Source organism: Equus quagga, chromosome 20 (assembly GCF_021613505.1).
Source record: "Equus quagga isolate Etosha38 chromosome 20, UCLA_HA_Equagga_1.0, whole genome shotgun sequence".
Lineage (NCBI taxonomy): Eukaryota > Metazoa > Chordata > Mammalia > Perissodactyla > Equidae > Equus > Equus quagga.
The window spans coordinates 37,045,239-37,062,389 of NC_060286.1; the positions used below are offsets into that span (position 1 = coordinate 37,045,239).

Genomic DNA, 17,151 nt, shown 5'->3' on the forward strand with positions numbered 1-17,151 from the left:
ACGGACCCACACCCGGATGCACACCTGGCAAATTTGGTGATGCTAATCAACACCAAACAGAAAGGGCGAGACTGGTCAAGAAAGGGCTGGGATAATTGCTTATTCACATGGGAAAAATGAAATTGCTTCCGTAACCCAGACCAAAAAATAATCATTTACAAAAGGGCTGAAATATGAAAAAACTGAAATAAAAAACTACAGGAGATTATCTTTATGGTCTCAAGTTGGGAAAGGATTTCATAAACGAGGGCTAACTGGAAAGGAAAATATTCATAAACTTTGACTAAATTAAAATTAAGAACTCCGGTTCTTGTCTCTTCTTATAAAGACACTAATCCCCTGGAGAGCTCCACCCTCATGACCTCACGACCTCATTACTTCTCAAAGGCCCCACCTCCAAATCCCACTGCAGGATTAGGGTTAGAATACATGAATTTTAAGGGGGACACAAACATGCAGTTCATACCAGTCCGTAAGGCTCTGGTCCCATTCCCACAGCCCCTGCTGGGCTCCCAGCTGCTGGGTGACCTTGAACAGACTCCTCCATCTCTCTGTGCCATAGCTTTCTTGTTCCTGACAAAGTCTGAGAGTCTGGGGGCTGCCTCCTTCACAGGCTGTTTAGAGGCTCATGATGAGCTTGGGTGAGAAGGCGCTGAGAGGGACACCGCCAGGAGGGACCAAGCAATGCTCACCAGACACCCGTCAGAGCACAACCCACACCCTACCAGTAAGACCTCAGAGAAGGGCAAAGCTCCCACCTGCTCTTCCGTGGGCCAGCCACCAAATCTGGGGTGTCTACACACCCATACACACACATAGGACCCTTTCGGCATCTCTGCTGTTCTCATTTTAGCTATGGCATCCGAAAAAATGTGAGATACTTGTCTGAGGTAAGGGAAGATTGGAACAAAGCCATAGGGTACCAGTTGTGCAGGTTGCACACTGTGCAATTCTAGAAGGCATCATTCACCGTTCAGTCTCTACGTTATTAGCCATGTTCGAGCTCATATTTATTGAAGACACCCATGCCAGACACATGATCTCATTTCATTCTCAGGTTCTGTTATCTTCATTTCACAGGTGAGGAAGCCCAGGTTCAGAGAGGCACTACCTTGCCCAAGTCGCACAACAGAGCAGAGCTAGGATTTAAACTTCTTGCCCAGCTCCAGAGCCCCCAGCGCAGCGGACTCTGGGCGCACAGCTGGCAAGGAAACGTGGTCACTCTGACCCTGATCCTCAGGCCCCTGAGCAAGGCGTGCCAGCCCCACGAAAGCACGGCTCCCCGCGCCCGGCGGACTCGGCCTAAGGGCACGGGGCAGGCCGCCGACAGCGCTGGACCTGAGTTCCGGGCTGGTTCCTGCACCGCTCGCCACCTCGGGCCTCAGTTTCTCCATCCGGACGGCACAGGGACAAGGGAGCTCGCGCTCCGAGGTTCAGCCCACCCTCGGGGGTGGGGCTGGGAGTGATCACGTGCAGGGGCTCCGGGTCCCTGAGCCGCCCTGCCCCGCCCCGCCCCGCCTCGCCCCGCCTACGGGCCCCACCGCGGTCCGGAGCCGCGAGCGCAGAGGCAGCCGGGGGCGCCGCGCGGGTTCGGAACGCGCCGTCTCGCAGGGGCTGGTGAGGTTGGCGCCGCCGCCGCCGCGGGCGTCCGGGGGTGCGTGTTCGCCGCTCGGCCCGCTCCCAGCCAGCTGTGCAAGCGGCTGGACCGGCAGCAGCAGCAGCGGAGACTCGAGCGCGGGCGGCAGCAGCCGCGGGAGCAGCGACACCATGGATCTGTCCTTTATGGCCGCGCAGGTAACTGGGCACCTTCCCCCAGCCAAGTTTGGGGAGGTTCGGGGCCACGATCTCGCCCTGCCCCGGGGCTGGGCGCGCCAGAAGGGTTCTGGCCGGGCGGTGGCGCCCGCCGGGGATCCACGTCCCGGTCCTTTGTCTGCAGCCGGCATCCCCACCTGGTGCGTGCGTTGGAGGAGGGGAGCGCGGTTCTCCGGGGGTGGGGCAGGCCGTGAGCCTTGAACGCCCCAGGTCGACCTGGTCTCAAGCTGCGAGGGGCCGTGCGAGCCGCCCCTCCCTGGCCATCCCCCACCTGCCGGTGCCCCGGAGCCCTCCAAGGCCGGGCAGCCCAGATCCGTGCAAACCCGGGTGGGCGGGCAACCTCGCTCTTCCCCATTCTTTATCTTCCGGATGCGCCGGGTAATCTGCGACTTTCTGGTGGCCTCGAGTACTCCCCACCTCACTTTTCTCGCTTTTGTGCGGAGACCACCGCTCCTGCAGCCCGAGGAGGGCGGTGAGACCTGCTTTGTGACCAGCCACGCGTCGGAGCGCGGCGATCGTTTTCCCCTTTTTTGCTTTGTGCTGAGTCTGTAGCCTTCCAGTGCCCGCGCGACCATCGCTTTTCCCTCCACACAAAACATGCTCCCGATGGCAGGGGAAACATGACCTTTCAAAGCGTCATCTTTGCTCCGGGAGCATCCCCTTGAGTTTTGAGGTTGGGTGATCTTTACGTTTCCGACCCTCAACTCTCTTGAGCCAGAACAAAGGCAAACACACACCCGCTTTCTCGAGCTGTCTGTGGGCTCTGGAGGACCCAGTGCTGGCCCACAGGCTGGCTCCAGGGAAGCGCCCCATTTAGTGTGGCAGAGTAAGTCCCAGTGTACCAGATTCAGACCTTGCACCTTCTATGAGTTGGTTATGTTGGGAACCTAGAGGTAGGAAGGCCACCGAGGTTCCCTCTGTCCCCTGGGTGTGTGGCAGGGGTCCCACTAGCTGCTGTTTAATTTTCCAGGGACTGGAGTTTGAGGGGACGTTTTCCTCTTCCCCCGACTTCATGGTGGTGGTGGCTTGTTTAAAAAGCAGCAGCAAAATCCAGTCTGTATGGACAGCGAGTCTGAGAACAAACGCAGGCATGAAAGGATGCAGAATCCCCAAGCTAGCTCCAAGGGGCCCAGGTCCCAGCTCTTGGCAGCCTCATAGCGAGTTTTCTGTAATGTTAATTGCTCCCATGAGCAACGCTGGCCCTTTTTTTTTGCCTAGCTTTTCTGTCTCCTATTCCTAAATCCGTGTTTATACATATTGTCATGTGGACATCATTTTAGATAGTGGTGAGTTTAGCTACATGAAAACTGAGGAGGATTCGCCAGATTTATTTCTAGAGGAGAGAGGCGCTCACACAACCTCTGTCTCTGCTTTCCCTGCTGGATCCCACGGAACAGCTGGCATTTCCTTGGTTACAAAATAAATTGATCACAGTTAAGCCTGGGGCTGGTCGCTGCATCACGAGTTGCTATGGTGACTTGACAAAATAAACACAGAGCTTTTCAGCACCTATAGGCAGAGCCTGCACGGAGATTGGGTTCTTTATTTTTTTGTTTGTTTACAATTCAAGTTTCATGGGGTCAGTTTGTTCCTGTTGGCAGATGTTTGTGCGTTGATTAGAGGCTCAGTCCTGAGCTAACCGCAAGGAGCGGAGACGTGAAGTGCCGTCAGATGGGGAGAGAGGCTAAGGTTTGCTAAACGCCTGCCACATGCCGGACGCCAGGCACTCGCACACGTGATTACAGCCGATCCTTACAAATCTGTGACGTGGGCACCGTCGTGCGCATTTTACAGATCAGGATATCACACTTCAACGAGATTAAATAATTTGTCCAGGACATGCCAATAGTAGGGAGGAGAACTGAGTTTCAAATGTGGGTCTGAGTATTTGCAAAGATGCTGGATTTTCCATCTTATTCTTCACCCTGGAGACACAATATAAAGGACAGAGCGGACATATTTGAAGATGACTCATCTCTTCTTCTCTGCCCAGAAGTGGTCTTACCATGGTCTGTTGTACTGTAATGGATTGCTTTCTGGTGTTGCTCTGTTCCTCTTATCCCCAAAAGGGTGGGAACTTTTACTCCTTTATCTGCAGCATTAGCCGTGCTTGCCTGAAGTGAGTGCTCAGCACGTGCTCTGGGTGTGCAGGGACGGCCAGGTGTGTGTGACCGAGTGCCCGTCCCCACACGTCAGCAGCAGGCAGGTTGGTAGCGAAATGTTAGTGCCTCCACCCGCTTGTTGAGCGAATGTTGAGTACTGCCCTTGTGCCAAGCTCCACGTCAGGCACTGGGACGGGGACACTGCGGGACAGAGTTGAATGGGATATAGATTTTCTTTCTGGGTGCTTACAGAGTATTGGAGAAATGATGAGCCAGGCCATTCCCAGCGAGGGCGACCAAGATGCCTGGCACATGGTAGGTTCTCCACAAGTGTCTGTTGAATGATTGGATGAGGGCGAGACAAGATGGATGTGCGTGAAAAGACGTTAGCAGGAAAAGACAGTGAATTCGAGGTGTCAAGGGCCCTCCCCCCTGAATACTTGTCACCGTCAGGACTTTGAGGATTGGGGTCTGATGGATGAAATGTCACTTCCATTACACTTTCCCAGGAGCTTTTAAGAGTCCTGCTGCCCAGGTCGGACCCCAGACAATCCCCTCAGAGTCCGGGGCTGGGAGCAGCCATCAGGATTTTCTTCTCATCCCCCGCTTTGTTCCAGCATACGGTGAAGGTCGAGACCCAGAGCTTAAACCCACACTGCAGGGCTGTCTCCCTCCCCCGTCTCTGGATGAAACAGATCCTTGTCTTCCTGGTCCCTTTTAGGTCATCAAAAGTCATGTGGTCACTGAAAGTCACCCGAGTATTGATTTAGCAACTTAAAATAGTGAGGCCCAGAATAACGTAACCTGGAAACTTGCTCCAGAATTGAGGTTCTCCCTCCAGACCACACCTGCCACAGGTGGGAAGCCTGTCATTGGGGTGGGTGCCTTTGTTATTCCCATCCAATAGACGGGGAGGAAATGGGGAGAGAGCCAGAGTGGCTTGGCCAAGACGCAGAGGAGCGGGAGTGGAGCCCCATCTGCTGACCTCAGGGTTCTCCTTCCAGGTCGTCGTACCACCTCGCAGAGCAGTCCACGTGAGGGGGGATGGTGGGGACGACCAGGGACCCTCCATGGATCCGCTTCAGGGAATCATTGATCCTTTGAGGTACACAAAATGTTGTGTTTATGTACATTTTAAACAAGTTCTTAAAGAGGTGTATTCATTTCCTAGGACCACCATAACAAATTACCGCAAATTGAGGGGCTTAAACAGCAGACATTTCTTCTCTCCCAGTTCTGGAGGCAGGAAGTCCAAGATCAGGGGGTCAGCAAGGTCCTGGTCTCCTGCAGGCTCTAGGGGAGAAGCCATTCCACGCCTCTCTCTTAGTTTCACGGCGCTGTCTGCAATACTTGGTGTTCCTTGGCTTGGAGACACACTCCAGTTTCTGCCTCTGTTGTCACTGGTGCTCTCCCTCTGTGTCTCTTGTGTCTCTGCCCTTCTTATAAGGACACCAGTCACATTGGTTAGGGCCCACCCAGATGACCTCGTCTTGACCTGATTGCCTCTGCAGAGATCCTGTTTTCAAACAAGGTCACATTCACAGGCACCAGGAGTTAGGACTTCAATGTATCTTTTCAAGAGACGCAATTTAACCCATTCCAGGGTCTGAAGACCCATAAAGAGTGAGGATCTTGGTTCTTGTGTTAGTGGCCACTAGTCTTAGAGAAGCAGTGGACAGATCAGTTCTCTAAACCTCAGTTTCATCACCTGTGAAATGGGCACAAAATTGCCTTCCTCATGGAACTGTTCATCTAGTCATTCAGCAAACATGCCCAGTGTGCAGACCCTTCTTACACGGAGCCCTGGGGAGGAGGGGGTCACAGCCCCTGCCATGTGATATGTGACAGGGTGGAGGTAAACGGAGGTGCCCTGGGAGCCCAGAGGAGGCACCTCACCCCACTTCAGAGGTCAGGGAAGGCTTCTGGAGGTTTGAATTGAGCTGAGTTTGAAGGATGCGTGGCTGTGGTGTAGACAGAGGAGTGAGGACATTCCAGGCAGAGGGGAGGGCATGTCCAAAGGCTCAAAACAGTGTCTCCTGTTGGGGGTGGGGGTTGCAAGTTGCGGTTCGGTTGGGCTGAGGGGACAGGTGGCAAGGGAGTGGGAGATGAGGCCAGGGAGACTGGGGCCAGGCAGGTGACCTTGTGGAGCAGAACAGGTGGGGTGCGAGGCTGTGGTGACCCAGAGAGCGGGGCCTGGCCTGGGCCCAGCGAGCAGCGGCCTTGAGTCCCAGCACCTCTCTGTGCCATGTAGACACACAGGCCCTGGGCTGCGGGAGCTTCCGGGTCCTCAAGAAAACTGAGCATCCTGATTCTTACGGGCAGTCTGGATTTTCAAATGTTGGCAACTAATTAAAAATTTTTCACGAATGGACCAACCATGGTGTGAGCTGCTTCGATTACTTATTGCTTATTATTTCAGTTCCTTAGTGGCTTAAAGCAATAATTTATTTTGCTCATGATTTTTGGGACCAGAATTTGGGAAGGACAGAGCTGGGCAGTTTGTTTCTGCTCCAGTGGCATCAGCTGGGGCCGCTGGGGCTGGAGTCTAGACGTCCAGTGTGGTTTCTTCACATACGTGTCTGCCAACTCCATTCAGCTTGACCGTGCTCTCCACTTGGCATTTCATCCTGCAGACGTTTCTTCAGGCAGCTGGGGTATCATCCCAGGATGGTGGTCTCTTCCTGGGTGGCCCTGCTTGCCCCTCGTATAAGCATTCCCAGGTGGAAGCTGCGAAGATTCTTATGAACTAATCTTGGAAGTCCCAGAATGTCACTAACTCCTCATTCTTTTGGTCAAGAAAGTCCTCAGGCCAGCCCAGATTTTGGGGGACAGGAGTCAGGTTCCATCTCTTGATGTGGGGAGCAGCATGCTCCTCCAGGATGGAGGGAAGGAGTGGATGGCGGCCATCCTTGGAGACTAGCTATGACCTGGACCAAACTGAACAGGTGTGTGGGCTGGATTCATCCTGGGGCTGCCAGTGCAGTGTCTCTAGACTGGACAGGTGCGTGTAGACCGTGACAAAACCTTGTAAACCGCCAAGCCCAGGAGAGAAGTGAATTATTACTAAGAAGGTAGGCCGTGATGTTATTAGGTAAAACCATATGAAGTTACTGACGTTTGACCATTTTTTGACCCACAAAATGACAGTTTCATATTCGTATATAGTTCAGCCTAATATGTGTCACCTGGTAAGAGAGTAAGTTCCTTGAGTTGTGGAGGGAGGAAGAGCTGTGGGATGTGGGATGGAGGGAGGAGACGTGGGGGGATCACTACTTGCTAGGGAGACCTGAGGAGGCTCCCCCCTCCCCCCCCTACTTCTCCCTTCAGCCCAGCTCTTAGAACCTCAGCCTTGCTGGTGGGAGGACGTGGCTACATCTGGAACATTGTGTTGACACCGGCTGGGTCTTTCTGGGAGACACGTGTAGTCTAATCATACCTAAGATGTTGATGCATCCCCCACGAGGCCCCGTTCCCCCACCTCTCCCTGCACCTGGCCGTTGGGAGGCTCACAGTTAATTTGCATTTTAATCATTTTTCATGGAGCCAGGGAAGAAAACACAAAAGACATCTGGTAGTGTTGATGAGGCGGTTTTGTTATCTCTTGAAATGGTGGTAGCTACACTCAAGGCCCCGTGGGGTCATTCTGAAAGAACTGCAAGAAACCAGCAGAAGTTTTCCCTCCCCAGAGGAACACAGTACTGCCCAGAAAAACAGAATTCTAGGGAGTCTGGTGATGTGCTACTTAGAGGATGTTTTCCCCAGCCAGCCACTACTCCTTTTTCGGTAAGGCAAGAATTATCATTAAAATACAAACTGTCTGTTATCTCAAATGTTTTTGACCGAAGGGCCTGTCTTGTTGTACTTCAGATTCCCATTTAAAAGATTTAAATATTTTGTTGTTCTCATTAGACTTGCCTCAGGAGAGAATATAGTGTTAGATTTTTGCAGGGGTGTAATGAGCAGTTAAGGAAGAAGTAAAAATCTGTAGTGTTTTCTGTAGACCAAATTTCTAGATAGTGTTTTAGGAGTGAAGACATTCCATTTAACTTAAAACAGTTGTGTATCACAGAACTGAGAGGGCATCTGGAGGTGGATCGCAAGTCTCCAATTAAATACTTGAGCGTTTGCAGAGCATGTGCTATATGCTCAGTCCTGCTTCGGGGGTCCTTCTACTCTGAGATGATGGAAACCCATCTCTTCACTCCCTCTCTGTTCTGTTCCCTCAAGATGTCCCTGTAGCTTCCCATCACAGCTGCCGTTCATCAGATGCTTAGGAGGTGCCAGGCAGGCGCTGTGTTGAGCAATACGCAGAATCTCACTAAATCCTCGTGACAGCCCCGTGGGACAGGCAGTTTTAAGATCCATTTCACAGATGAGGAAACTGAGGCTTGGAAAGGCAAAGTCGTTTGCCTGGAGCCCCCAGCTGGGATTCAAACTCAGATCTCCATGCCACCTCAGCTTACGTTTTACATCCAGTCTGACAATCTCTGCCTTCTGATTGGAGTGTGTAAGCCGTTTATGTTTAATGTGATTTTTCCTATAGTTGGGTTTAAATCTACTGTCTTGATGTTTGTTTCCTATTGGCCCCACTGTCCTTTGTTCCACTTTTCCTCTTTTTCTGCCTTCTTTTGGATCAATTGAGAATTTCTTATTATTCCATGTTATCTCCTCTGTTGGCTTATTAGCTATAACTATTTTGTTATTTTAGTGGTTGTTTTAGTATTTTTAGTATGTATCTTTATCTTATTACCACCTATCTAGAAATATTATGCCACTTCACATATAGTGTCTGTTTCTCCCCTCTTAGCTTTTGTGCTATTATTGTTACGCATTTCACTTCTACATATGTTATAAACCTCACACTACATTAATATTATTTTTGTTGAAAGTCAATTATCTTTTTTTTTTTTTTGAGGAAGAGTAGCCCTAAGCTAACATCTGCTGCCAGTCCTCCTCTTTTTGCTGAGGAAGACTGGCCCTGAGCCAACATCCATGCCCATCTTCCTCCACTTTATATGTGGGACGCCTACCACAGCATGGCTTGCCAAGCGGTGCCATGTCTGCACCCGGGATCTGAACCAGTGAAGCCTGGGCCACCGAAGTGGACCATGTGAACTTAACCACTGCATCACTGGGCCAGCCCCAAAAAGTCAATTATCTTTTTTTTTTTTTTTTAAGGATTTTATTTTTTCCTTTTTCTCCCCAAAGCCCCCCGGTACATAGTTATGTATTCTTCGTTGTGGGTTCCTCTAGTTGTGGCATGTGGGACGCTGCCTCAGCGTGGTCTGACAAGCAGTGCCATGTCTGCGCCCAGGATTTGAACCGACGAAACACTGGGCTGCCTGCAGCGGAGCACGCGAACTTAACCACTCGGCCACAGGGCCAGCCCCGTCAATTATCTTTTAAAGAGATCTAAATAATAATAATAAATCTTTTATGTTTTCCCATATGGTTATTATTTCCAGTGTTCTTTATTCCTTTGTGTAGATCCATATTTCTTTGTGGTGTCATTATCTTTCTGCCTACAGAACCTTAACATTTCTGGTAGTACAGCAGTGCTGGTGATGAATTCTTTCAGCTTTTGTTTGTCTGGAGAAAAAAAGTCTTTTTTTGGCTTTCAGTTTTGAAAGTTATTTTTTACTGGGCTTAGAATTCTATGTTAACAGTTTTTTTTTCAGTATTTTAAAGATGTTGCTCCCCCATCTTCCTGCTTGCCTTGTTTCCAGGGAGAAATCTAACACCATCCTTATTTTGTTCCTCTGAACACAATGTGTCTTTTTTTTCCTTCAGCTGCTTTTACAGTTTTCTCTTCACTGATTTTGAGCACTTTGATAATAATGTGCCTTAATGTAGTTTTCTTCATGTTTCTTGTTGTGAGAGTTTGGGAGCTTCTTGCATCTGTGAGTTTATACTTTTCATCCCATTTGGAAAATTTTCGGCCATTCTCTTTCTCCCCCCCCGCCCCAGTTTTATTGAGATATAGTTGACATATAACATTGTATAAGTTTAAGATGTACAACATAATGATTTCATATATGTGCATATTGCAAAATGATTACCACAATAAGTTTAGTTAACATCTGTCACTTCACATAGTTACAATTCTTTTTTTCTTGTGGTGAGAACTTTTAAGATCTATTCTCTTAGCAACCTTCAAATATCCGGTACAGTATTGTTAACTACAGTCACCATTACATCCTTAGAACGTATTTATCTTATAACTAGAAGTTTATACCTTTTGACCTCCTTTACCTAATTGCCCCACCCTCTGCCTCTGGCAACCACTAATTTGGTCAGTTCTATGAATCTGTTTTGTTTTTGTTTGTTTGCTTGTTTGAGGAAGATCAGCCCTGAGCTAACATCTGCTGCCCAGTCCTCCTCTTTTTGCTGAGGAAAACTGGCCCTGAGCTAACATCTGTGCCCATCTTCCTCCACTTTATATGTGGGACGCTTGCCACAGCATGGCTTTTGCCAAGTGATGCCATGTCCGCACCCGGGATCCAAACCAGGGAACCCCAGGCCGCCGAAGCGGAACGTGCGCACTTAACCGCTGTGCCACCGGGCCGGCCCCTGAATCTGATTTTTTTTAGATTCCACATATAAGTGAGATCATACAGTATTTGTCTTTCTCTGTCTGACTTATTTTATGTAGCATAATGCCCCCAAGGTCCATCCACGGTGTTGCAAATAGCAAGATTCCTTCTTTTTTATGGCTGAATGGTATATGTACACCACATTTTCTTTCTCCTTCCATCCATCAGTGGACGCTCAGGCTGTTTCAGTGTTCTGGCTCTTAGAAATAACACTGCAGTGAACATGGGGGTGCATATATCTCCTCAGGATAGTGATTTTGTTTCCTTTGGAAATATACCAGAAGTGGAATTGCTGGATCATAGGATAGTTCTATTTTTAATTTTTTAATTTAATTTTTTGAACCTCCATATTATTTTCCATAGTGACGGCACCATTTACGCTCTCACCAAGGGTGCACAAGGCTTCCCTTTTCTCCGCATCCTTATCCACACTTGTCTTTTCGATAGTAACCATTCTCACAGGTATGAAGTGACATCCCGTTGTGGTTTGATTTGCATTTCCCTGATGACTAGGGATGTTGAGCACCTTTTCATGTTCCCACTGGCCATTTAAATATCTTCTTTGGAAAAATGCCTCTTCAGGTCCTTTGCCCATTTTTTAGTTGGGTTGTTTGGTTTTTGCCATTGAGTTGTATGAGTTTACCATAATTTCTTTTCATGTTTTTTCTGTCCCCCTTCTCTCTCCTCTCCCTTGGATACTCATGTTTGGCTGCCTGAAGTTATCTTGACTTCCTGGTGCTTGTTTACTGTTTTGTGTCTTTTTTTTCTGTTTCTCTTTCATTTTGGATAATTATTATTGATACGTCTTCAAGTTCATCAATATTTTCTTATCAATAATCCTTCCTTGTGTATTTTTGTTCTCAGATGTTGTAGTTTTCACATCTAGAAGCTTAATTTGGGTGTTTTTTGTATCTTCGTTCTCTTCTCACCGTGTTCGATATTTCATCTGGCTGTTGGGACATGTGGAATACAGCTCTAACCTCTGTTTTAATGTGCTTGTCTGTTAATTCCAACTCTGCATCAGTCCTGGGCTGGTTTTGGTTGATCGCCTTTTCTCCTCGTTACAGGTTGTATTTTCCTGCTGCGGTGGATTCCTGATAATTTTTGATTGGATGTCAAACCTTGAGAATTTTACGTCGTCAGATGTTAGATATTCTTGTATTCCTATAAATGTTCTCAAGCTTGGTTCTGGGATGTGCTTACATTACTTGCAAACAGTTTGATCAGTTGGGGTCTTGCTCTTAAGATTTGTTAGGCACAGGGCCAGCTCCATGGCCGAGTGGTTAAGTTCGTGCGCTCCGCTGCGGAGGCCCAGGGTTCAGATCCTGGGCGCAGACATGGCACCGCTCGTCAGGCCACGTTGAGGTGGCGTCCCACATCCCACAACTAGAAGGACCTGCAACTAAGATATACAACTGTGTACAGGGGGGTTTGGGGAGATAAAGCAGAAAAAAAAAAAAAAGATTTGTTAGGCGGGAGAAGAGCCATCTTTAGTCTGAGAGTCATTACTTCCCATTATGGAGACAAGGCTGGTCTGAGTATTCTACCCAACACCCTGTGAATTAGGAGATTTTCAAAAGGCCTGGTGGAAACAGTCACTATTTCTGGCCCTGTAGGGGCGCCAGGCACTGGTCCCTGTCGTCCTTCAGGGTGGTTCTCTCCTGCCTCGGCCGGCTTCCTCACACGTGTGCTCGCTGGCCCTCTGCTGAGGATTTGAGCAGTCCTCTGCAGAATCTCCAGGGTTCCCTCTCTGTCCACCCTCTCCTCTGCATACTCTGCCTCATGGTCTCCAGCTACCTCGGTCTCCCTGACTCTCAGACCCATCTCTTCAGTCAAGAAGTCCACCCACCTCCGCCTGGGTTCCCCTTTCCTGCTCCACAGCCTGGAAACTCTCCCCAGGCACAACACCGAGTCAGCCAGCCGTAGGGCTCTCCTTGTTTGTCCCCTATCTCTCAAGAGTCACTGTTTTCATTGCCGTCTTCCTATGTTTTATCCATTTTTGTTGTTGTCTCAGTTGGGAGGGCAAATCCAGTCCCCGTTACTCTATCTTGGCTGGAAGTAGGATGTTCTCAAGCCTGTGTGTTTAACAACTGTATTTCCACCCTGCCTCCTTTCCTCCCGTTGTGGGAAAAGGACGGTGACATTTGAGTCTGGATCTGGCCCACGGCCTCCCCTTCCTGGCTGTGGAAGCCTGCTCCAGCCCTTCTCTCTCTTCGTAATACCGGTCAACATGGCTGATGCACGTACTTAACCTCGCAGGTGAGTCTCTCCTACCAGTGTCAGAAAGCCAGACCGTGCATGGACAGACCAAACTTCTTTCCCTGTTGCCTTTGCCACTTGAGGTTCCTCAGGGTGTCCTGTGACAAGATGGCCCAAGACCCCGGAGAGCCAGTTGATGATCCAGGTGTCAGGTCTGCATACCGGCAGCCAGAAGTTGGGTAGCTTAGTGAGCAGGGCTGGCCTCTCTGAGGCTTCCTGGACTCTGAGGAGCCTCATTACCCGGGAAGATGAAAGTGAGGTGGTGGGAGCACGTTGCTCCAGCCTCAGGCCCACCCAGGGTGGCAGCCGACAGCTGGGACCCTGTTTGTCCTCTCCAGACCCTCTGACAGCCTCTCACCCATCTCTTCAGCCCGGAGCTCCGGGTGCTAATTAGAAATGCGTTAAGGCTTGACTTCCAGCAGCTTTGCAGGGGATCTGAGAGAGGTGACTAGTGAGCTCTCCGGGTCCCTGCGCCCCGCCTCTCTTGGCTGAGCTGTGACAGTGCCTCCCGCGTCTCCTGCCTCCTCTCTGACATCCTGCCAGTGCTGCTTCTCTCCCCCTGGAGATGCCACCTGGGCCTGCTGCATGTCCCAGTAACCAGATCAGTCAGGCAGGGTCAGCCGTGGAGACACCCCTCGGGCTGTGTTGGGGGGTGTTGAGGAACCAAAAAGAAGCTACTGCCAGCCTTTGTCATTTTTGTCACCCTCATCACGCATTATGTACAGGGTATCGCTCCCAGCCACGCAGACGGGTGACGCAGGAGCCTGCCCTCGGGTGGAGGAAGAAGAGATGGACGTGGGGACAAATCTTGGGCGCCTGCTAAGGGCCGGGCTCTGTGCTGCCCGCCGCCCTGTGAGGGCAGGACTAGCACACACTCGTTTCAGAGAGGAAGATACCGAGGTTCAGAGAGCCTGAGGGTCTGGCCCAAAGTCACCCAGGAAGAAGTGGATAAGACAGGCTGGGTCTGAGCCCAGGGCCCAGGTACCAATGCTGAGTACCGCTGAGGGTTTGCAGAGTGTTGAAGTGGGAGAGAAGGGAGATCTGAGCGCCAAGCAAGGGTGGTTCTGTGTCACCCGCCTCTGCAGCCCAGCCCTCGGTTAGCCTGCGTCTTCCTCCCCGGGGCCTGTGTGGGCTGAGTGGATTGTGGCTGAAACGAGTTGTTCCAAGGCGCAGACAGGCTGGCGCCAGAGGTGGAGCAGAGCCCACAGCAGGCTGAAGGAACTGGGGAGGGAGCCTCGAGAGGGGAAGCTCGCTCCCTCTGGAAATGGCCGTCCCTCGTCCTGTCCATCAGAGCATCCTGGGTCCGAGCCTCCTTGAGGGCAAAGGTTCACATCTGGTTTACGTCAGGAGCGCTGCTGCCCTGCCCGGGACCAGACCTGGTAAATATTTAATAAGTGAATCGAGAGAGAGCCAGGAATCAATAGAAGCAGAGAAAAGCTGGGTGGAAAACCGCATCCTGCGTCAGCTCTTCGGCACTTCCCGCTGGGTCTGGATCTCGGCTTTCCCCAAGGCCACCGGTTACTGACAACATGCAGTCCTGCCCCCACACCCCACACCCTGTCCCTCAGACTCCCCGTCCCTGGCACCCTCCGCATCCCCCGCAGGGTGTCTGCCATGTGCCCGCCCAGGACTGCGAGCTTTCATGCAGCCTCTTGTTCCATCCTCCGAGCAGTCCCGTGATGTGAACCTGCTGTCGTCCCCAGTTTACTGATGAGGACTGGAGCCCAGAGAGGGTCAGACTCTGCAGCAGGTAGCTGATGGGGCTTGGGTTTGAGCAGAGGGCTGACCCCTACTAACCTCCGGGCTTCACCATCAAAACCATGACTCAGAGATAAGGCGACCAAACCTCCAGGTCTGCCCAGGACTGAGGGGTTCCCAAGGATGTGGGACATTCAGTGCTGAAACCCAGACAGTCCTGGGAAAACCAGGACAGTGGGTCACCGCCCTCAGAGGTCATCTGGGCTTCAGAGGGCTTGTTGGATCTCCCGGGGATGACCGAAATGCTGTTCCACACTTAGTGCACCTCCCTGTATATTTCACTCATATTCTTGCTCTTTGGAAATGAATGGGGATGGTTCGAACTTCTCCAGAGTCAGCACCTTCCCTCTGGCCCGTTCATTTCTCAACTGTTTCCTAAGCACCGAGTGTGGGTCAGACTCCGTTCTAGGCGCTGGGGACGCTGGGGAACAGGCACTCACATCCGTGCTCTCCAGTGGGGACAGACACTGAAGGTGCAGAGCCGGTTATAGTCAGTGATGGCATCGTGTCCTGACACCTCGTCGCCTCCCGTGAAAGGTGACCGAAGATGGGGAACATACAGCCCCTGCTGTCCGCTCCCCTCTCTGTCCCACTGCCACCCAGAGCGTGCCCAGGAAGTGCTGGCTCTGGTTGGATTCATCGGGAAGGTGGCAGAGGGTGAGCGGGACCCATCACACTCCTGGCCCTGCCACGTGCCATCACAGAGCCCCTGAAATCCCAGACTGAGCCCCAACAGCAGGGGGTGGTCTTGTAAGGACAGACCCTACCTCCAGGAAATTAATCCTAAGGCTCAGAAAAGTTGGTTTGCCTGACCGCCCTTGGCTCATCCAATCTCCCACTAGCCACCCATCACCCTGAAGCCTCCCACGGGTGTGGAGCACTGTTCTGGGAGCCCAGCTAGAATGCATGGCTCACCCTGGCGATCCCCAGCAGTCCATCTAGGGAGAAAGTGCCAAAAAAAAAAAACTGATGACAGCGCTGCTGTGGTCCCGAGGCCATGGGAGGGAGCTCTCCAGGTGAGGTGAACTCAGCCCTCCCCACGGCATTGAAGCCTCAGAGCGCGTCCCTCTCTGTCTAGGAGACCTCAGAGGCTGACGTAACAAGCTGTGCCTTATTCTTCTTTGGAGCCCCAGGGCCTGGCCCCTGGTAGGTGCTTAATAAATGCTGTAGAGTGGGCATAATGAGCCCCTGAGTCGGGGACCCTGAGTGTGAGTTCTGACTCGGATGTTTGCATTGCTCTAGGACTCTGGCCCAATCACCTAGGCAGACCTACCGTAAAATGCCGGAATCCCTCCCCAGCACTCTTTAGGAAGGGTGAGTCACCTTCTGTGTATCTTTAGCGACAGGGAGCTCACCACCTCACAAGGCAGTGACTTCCAGTCCCTGGAGTCCGGCAGAGCCATGTGTGAGCTACTGCATAGCCGGGGAAATCGTGTCATCCCTCCCAGCCTCCACATTCTCAGCTGAGCAATGGGATGGTGGTGATAAGTTACGATAAACCTCAGGATTTTGAGGCTTAGCTATGGAAATGTGGTACCCAGTAAGTGGCCGGTATACAGGAATTATTCACTGTGAGCTTCCTTGAGTCAAAAATCATCTTCCCTTTAACTCTGCCTGGTGGTCCTAGGAAGCGAGTCTAATCCTGCTTGCCCGTGGTAGCCTCTCCTGTGGTTGGCCGGGTCCACAGAGAGCACCTGAGATGGGCAAGCAGGAGGCTCGAGTTCCAGGCCTGGCTCTGCCACTCATGACTTGGAGCAAGATGCTTAACTTCTTGGAGCCTCAGTTTCTCTGTCTGTCAAATGGGAATAGTAGCACCTAGTCCATAGCGTGGCAGGAGAATGAACTGAGGTGATGGATGTCAAGTGCACACTGTACAGGCCTGCACAAATGTCAGTAATTATGATTATGTTGGACCGTCATCCTATATCCTCCCTTTGCATCATCTCTTTTCTTGGACCAAATGTGGCCACATCCTTCAATTATTTTCCTAAATGAATATTCCTTCTGGAATCTTCACCAGGTCAGGCTCTGGTCCGTCAGTGCTCTTATAAATCAGTTTTCTCAGAGCGAGATATGATGCAAGAAGAATCTGTCAGCTCCTCAGATCTAGCCCTGCTATACCCACTGATGTGGCCGCTGAGAGCGGAGTCTTGCCTTCTGTCAGGCTGTACCTTTGGCTCATGCTGGTAAGAGGTCTCTCTTTCCCACTTGCTGCTGTTCAGCCAATCCTCCCTTCCAGAATTTTTGCCGCTGATGTTTTTGAACCTTGGCACAGAAATATCAAGAACAGTGAAAGGTCTGAAATTTTACCCTGCTTGCAAGTGAGTGTGCCACAACTTAAAAGATGCTGATGGGAGACACAAGGCTCCTGGATAAAGGACTTTATTGCTCACAGCACAGCCGGCAGCAAGGCCTTCATGGTCACATCCGTGAGCCCTATCCCACGAGTCCCGTGGGGGCCAGGCGGAGCAGCCCGGGGGAGTCTCTGCATGCAGTGGGTTTGCGTAACAGGGAAACCCTGCTCTTTTAAAGGGACCTGCTAGCAAACCTACCCAGCCTTTGTCCCAGAGGGAGACATTATTATCTCAGAGGGAGACATCATCCTGGTCAAGAAGCAGATGTGCCCT

General features: G+C 51.1%; 1 protein-coding gene across 1 annotated transcript in view; it reads left to right on the forward strand.

Annotated features, from left to right (window-relative positions):
- The first annotated feature begins 453 nt into the window (after window positions 1-453).
- Window positions 454-17,151, forward strand: part of C20H14orf132 (chromosome 20 C14orf132 homolog) — a 41,216-nt gene continuing 24,518 nt past the window's right edge. The window contains exons 1-2 of the mRNA XM_046647179.1: window positions 454-641; window positions 1,386-1,794. Coding sequence (XP_046503135.1) covers window positions 454-641; window positions 1,386-1,794 — 597 coding nt within the window. The remainder of the gene's footprint in view (window positions 642-1,385; window positions 1,795-17,151) is intronic.